Below are 5,576 nucleotides of genomic sequence, written 5' to 3'. Positions count from 1 at the left end.
GTGAGTGAGTGACTGAGTGAGAGAGTGAGTGAGTGAGTGACTGAGTGAATGAGTGAGGAAGTGAGTGAGTGAGTGAATGAGTCAGTAAGTGAAGAATGAGTGAATGGATGAGTGTGAAAGTGAGTGAGTGTGAAGTGAGTGAGTGAAGAACGAGTGAGTGAGTGAGGAAGTGAATGAGTGAGTGAGTGAGGTAGTGAATGAGTGAGAGAGTGAGTGAGTGAGGAAGTAAATGAGTGAGTGAGTGAATGAGTGAAGAACGAGTGAGAGAGTGAGTGAGGAAGTGAATGAGTGAGTGAGTGAGGTAGTAAATGAGTGAGTGAGTGAATGAGTGAGTGAGTGAGTGAATGAGTGAGTGAGTGAGTCAGTGAGTGAGTGAGTGAGGAAGTGAATGAGTGAGTGAGTGAGGTAGTGAATGAGTGAGAGAGTGAGTGAGTGAGGAAGTGAGTGAGTGAGAGAGTGAGTGAGTGAGGAAGTGAGTGAGTGAGAGTGTGAGTGAATGAGTCAGTGAGTGAAGAATGAGTGAATGGATGAGTGGGAAAGTGAGTGAGTGTGAAGTGAGTGAGTGAATGAGTGAATGAGTGAGTGAGTGAAGAACGAGTGAATGGGTGAGTGGGAAAGTGAGTGAGTGTGAAGTGAGTGAGTGAATGAGTGAGTGAGTGAAGAACGAGTGAATGGGGGAGTGAATGGGTAGATGGGTGAGTGAGTGAGGTGGGTTGGAATGGCAGCTGGTTATATTTCTTTAATCCCCTCACAGATTTCATGCAATGTCAAAAATGGAGTTAGTCCTAACATAGAAATCATGAAACTGTTGAACTTGTTTGTGAATCATAGGATGTGTAGAACTTCTAAAAGGATATTAAAATAGATTTTTCCCTTTCATTCTTAATGGGCAAATCTTTAACCTGAACAACTGCTTTACAAAATCATTTTAAAACCTATTAATAAATGAAGAACACTTTATGTTACTTTGGTAATAAAGTATTTAATGACTGAATCATTACCTTTGAATAATGACCAAGCTTGGGGCAGCAGGGTGAAAGTACTTGCAGGGGGATTGTTTCCGGACATGGTGTCTCCTGGATGGCGGACAAAGGAGCCCGGACAACTGCCCTCGCACGGGCCCTCCCTGACAGCACACACACGCTCCCTAGGGTTTCTGAGGCTGTTAATCTTTTAAAAATGTTTTCAATTAAAATATCATTTTATTGGGAGCTCTTACAGTTCTTATAACAATCCATGCATCCATTGTATCAAGCATATTTGTACTTAAGTTGCCATCATTCTTTTCTAAACATGTACTTTCTATTTGAGCCCTTGGTATCAGCTCCTCTTTTTTCCTCCGAGGCTGTTCGTCTTCTTGGGAGCAGACAGACACGCTCATCCTTCCCTAGAGGAGCGGCTGGTGGGCCCCAACTGCTGACCTCGTGGTTAGCAGCCCAACAGGTACATTAAATCAAGAAATAAAACACATATCACCTGGGAACATTAAGAAGTCTGACCACCTGGCGCCTAACTTTCAAACAAACTCACTGAGCTAACCTACAACGTTGTTACGGACAAAGCAGCCGGGTCAAACTTAAATGCAATCCACGATTCCCTCAGTTGCTGCACTGGCCACGTTTCAAGGGCTCAATGGCTATGGCAATGCAGTGGGTTTAGCGTGGGGCTGCTAACTTCAAAGTAGGCGGTTCGAACGCAGGGAGACAGACGAGACCACCTTCTCTCACAGGGCTTTGCAGCCTCGCTATGACAGAATGACCCAATGGCAGTGGGTTTGATGGGTCGGTTTCTAACCATGTGGGACACGGGCCGCCATGTGGATTGAGAAGGTGGTAGAACATTCCTGCCGCTACAGAAAAGTTCTCTGATGCCGCGGAATCTACGGTTTTCTGTGGGACCAGCTGCTCTTCACAACTTTGAAAGCGTGTTCTGCTCCCACGCGCACCGCTGGAGCCCTGATGGCCGTGGGCTCTTCGAGTGGACAGAAGCTGGGCTGGGCTCCCTCGCAAGGTGCAGCCAGGCTCAAATTTGGACGTAAAGTAATTGCCCGGCCTAAACTACGGGGAGACTCAGGGGTGGGGGGGTGGGGAAGAATCCGTTAGACTGGGTTTTCTGCTTGGTTGGCTGTCGGCTCTCTTGTTGATGTGGCCAAGGTGCAGGTGAGCAAGAGAGGGCTCCTTTGAGCAGATGGTAGTGGCTCTGGTGGCACAGTGAGCCAAACCTTGGGCTGGTAACCAAAAGGTCAGTGGATCGAATCCACCAGCCGCTCGGGGTAGAAAAATGTGGCAGTCTGCTTCCAAAAAGATTGACTCTGAGAAAGTCCATGAGGTGATTCTACTCTGTCCTCTAGGGCTGCCATGAATCCACTTGAGGCAGTGGGTGGTTTTTTGTTTTGTTTGTTTTAACAGAGACGGAAATAACCCAAACCAGACCCTCTTCCACTGAGTCAATTCTGACTCAGAGCGACCCTTTAGGACCGAGTAGAAAGGCCCTCTGGGGTTTCTTTACAGAAGTACTTCCTCACCTTTCTCCTATGCAGAGGCTGATGGACTTGAACAGCCAACCTTGTAGTTAAAAGCCCATGTGCCACAAGGGCTTCTCAGATGAAGCTGTGATAAAACTCTGCCCTAACCCAGTACAACTGATGGGAGGCCACTCCATGCTGACCTCCAGCTCCCTAACCCTAACCCTCGGGAGCTCAGCGCAGGGGGACAGGACTCCAGCTCCACCCGCCCAACACTCACGATGTTTAGATCTTCCAGCCTCACATTGACGTCCGCCAGCATGCTCTTGCGCTCGGCCGGGGGCTCCGGGCAGGGGTAGATGGTGGCTCGGAACCTGTGTGGGATACAGTCAGAGGCCGCCGGTAAGTCACCCCCCACGGGCCACCGTTTTACTGCTGAGCCCCAGGAGCTTTGGTTGGACGGCGGCCTTCTAGACCCACCACCTCCTTGGCAATGAGCAAGTGAACCTGGTGTAAGCATTCCCAAGGGTTCTCACACAGGTGACTTAAATGGAGGCCGTGGGAGTGAGTGCGGAGGCCATAGCAGGTGTGGCTCCAGATCACTGAATATGGCGATGGAGGGGTCCCGTCCACTCCTTTGGTTTCCCAGCGTCTCTAAAGTTAGGTTGACTCGGTGCTGCAGTCGGACGGAAGCCGTGCGTCTAATTGCTTTGCCACCAGGGTGCCCCTTCTGTTCACCCCCGACTACAGTTTATAACTTTGGTCAAAGACCACATCTTCCTCTTTGCCAGAAAGACTCGCCACCATCTCAGAGACCCACGGGGCCGTTCCACTCTGTCCCACAGGGCGGACGGGAGTCCGGATTAACTTAATGGTGTGGTTTTCGTAGGTGGTCATCAGGGCACCCTGGTGGCAGAGTGGGTTATGTGCTGGGCTGCTAACGTCAAAGCCAACAGTTCGAGCCCATAAGCTGCTCCTTGGGAGGAAAATGATGCTGTCTGCTCCCACAAAGATCTACAGTCTCGGAACCTTCTGAAAGGAGAAGAAGTTGACCCAAAGCGGTGAGAGAGGAGACAGACGTGTGGCTTGTTGGCTAGTCTGCACAGCCATCTTGCACTTTGTAAGCTGCCTTCGGTAGGGACTGCAGTTGGGCAACAAAGCGTGGCCTGTGACGTGATGAGCCAGGTGGGACCCTTCCTGTTCCCCATGATTCTGGGGATCCAACCCCAACCCTCACCCACCATGAGCCGGTGACACCTCTGCCCTGCACAGCCCCCGCTCTGCCTGAGCTCAGAGCCATGCCTTGGAGAATCAGGCTCCTGGGGCCCCACCTGACGGGCGGAAAACTCACGGTCTGATCATCCGCTAGAAGGCCTACTCCTAGCCCTAAGCTCCTCCCATACCCATCCACCCTGCCCCAGCTGTGCTCAGGGCCCGAAAGTGTTCCTTCTGAAAAAGCACGCTGACCATAACCACCCTCAGCTGGCTCAAACTACTCCTGGGTCAGGTGCCCTGACCTCAGACAACACCAAGGCCGACAGGAACTCCAACCAGGACCAGACCTCTCACCACTGCAGCCTCCACTCCCAACCCCAGCCCATGAACTCATGAGCTTGAACGCAAATCTCTCAATGGCAATCTGCACAGTGGTTCTCAACCTTTGTAATGCTGCGACCTCTTAATACAGTCCCTCATGTTGTGGTGGCCCCCCAATGATAAAAGTGTTTTTGTTGTTACTTCATAACTGTAAATTTGCTACTGTTATGAATTGGGTGACCCCTGTGAAAGGGTCATTCGACCCCCAAAGGAGTCGAGACCCACAGGTTGAGAACCACTGTGCTGGAAGAACAATCAGAAAACAAAGAAAGCCTAAGAATTGTGTGGGACCCCACCAAGAGGAACAGCTCATGCGTGACTGGCAGCCCCCTTGGCAGAGTGGTCACTTGTTGGGCTGCTACCTGCAAGTCAGTAAGTCAAAGGCACCAGCTGCTCCTCAGAGAAAGACAGAGCTTTCTATGCCTGCAGGATTAAGTCTGGGAAAGCCACGGAGACGGTTCTACCCTGTCCTGCAGGGTCACTGTGAGTCGGCATCGACTCATAGCAGTGAATTGGGTATGGTTTTTATCTTTTTTTGAGTTTAGGATTTCAGAACAAGAAGAGGCAAAAACAAAACAAAATCCGAGAAAACTGTCGACGAGTTGTTTGAAAGAAAATGTCCCTAATAGGGTGGGGTAGAGTGGGGGAACCGGTTACAGGGATCTACATATAACCTCCTCCCGGACAACAGAAAAGTGGGTGAAGGGAAATGTCGGACAGTGTAAGATATGACAAAATAATAATAATTTATAAATTATAAAGGGTTCATGAGGGAGGGGGAGAGGGGAGAAATGAGCCAGAGAGCAAATGTTTTGAGAATGATGAGAGTAACAAATGTACAAATGTGCTTTATACAATGATGTATGTATAGATTATGATAAGAGCTATATGAGCCCCCAATAAAATGATTTTTTTTTAAAAGAAAGAAAATGTCCCTAACATCATGAAAGATGAGGAGATATGCATCAAGAAGCTGAAGGAAACCCAAACAGGAGAGACTCCAAACAAAAGCTCCAATAAACAATCTGGATTAGAAAGCAACAGGAACAATGGCTGGGGGGAGGGGAGGCAGGGGAAAGGAAGTGGGAGTTAACAAACCAAGGGAGAAGGGAAAAACAAGTAACCTAAAATTGATGGCAAGGAGGGCATAGGATGCCTGGTGGGGTTTAATCAAGGGCAATGTAACCGAGAGGAATGACTGAAGCCCGAATGAAGGCTGAGCATGAAGTGGGACAAGAGGAACGTCTAAGGAAATAGAGGAAAGAGCTAGAAGGGAAAGGACACTTATAGAGGTCTAAATACAGGCATGTACGTATGCAAATATATTTATATCTGATGATGGGGAAGTAGATCTATGTGCCTATATTTTATAGGTTTAGTATTAAGGAAGCAGATGGATATTGAGCCTCTACTCAAGTACTTCCTCAACACAAGAACACTTTGTTCTAATAACTTGGCATTCTGTGATGACTCCTGACACAATTACTGAAAACAAAGTATGTGCATAAGCAAACGT

At 48.8% G+C, this 5,576-nt stretch overlaps 1 protein-coding gene across 1 annotated transcript in view; it reads right to left on the bottom strand.

The window, feature by feature from the left end:
- Window positions 1–5,576, bottom strand: part of ATP6V0A4 (ATPase H+ transporting V0 subunit a4) — an 89,252-nt gene that overhangs the window by 31,498 nt on the left and 52,178 nt on the right. Inside the window, exons 7-8 of the mRNA XM_045288918.1 lie at window positions 2,745–2,838; window positions 1,002–1,076 (exon numbers count right to left, since the gene is read on the bottom strand). Coding sequence (XP_045144853.1) covers window positions 1,002–1,076; window positions 2,745–2,838 — 169 coding nt within the window. The remainder of the gene's footprint in view (window positions 1–1,001; window positions 1,077–2,744; window positions 2,839–5,576) is intronic.

Source organism: Echinops telfairi, unplaced genomic scaffold (genome assembly GCF_000313985.2).
Source record: "Echinops telfairi isolate 266 unplaced genomic scaffold, ASM31398v2 ScPeMD7_23;HRSCAF=83, whole genome shotgun sequence".
Classification (NCBI taxonomy): Eukaryota; Metazoa; Chordata; class Mammalia; order Afrosoricida; family Tenrecidae; genus Echinops; species Echinops telfairi.
This window is presented reverse-complemented; position numbering and strand designations above follow the sequence as displayed.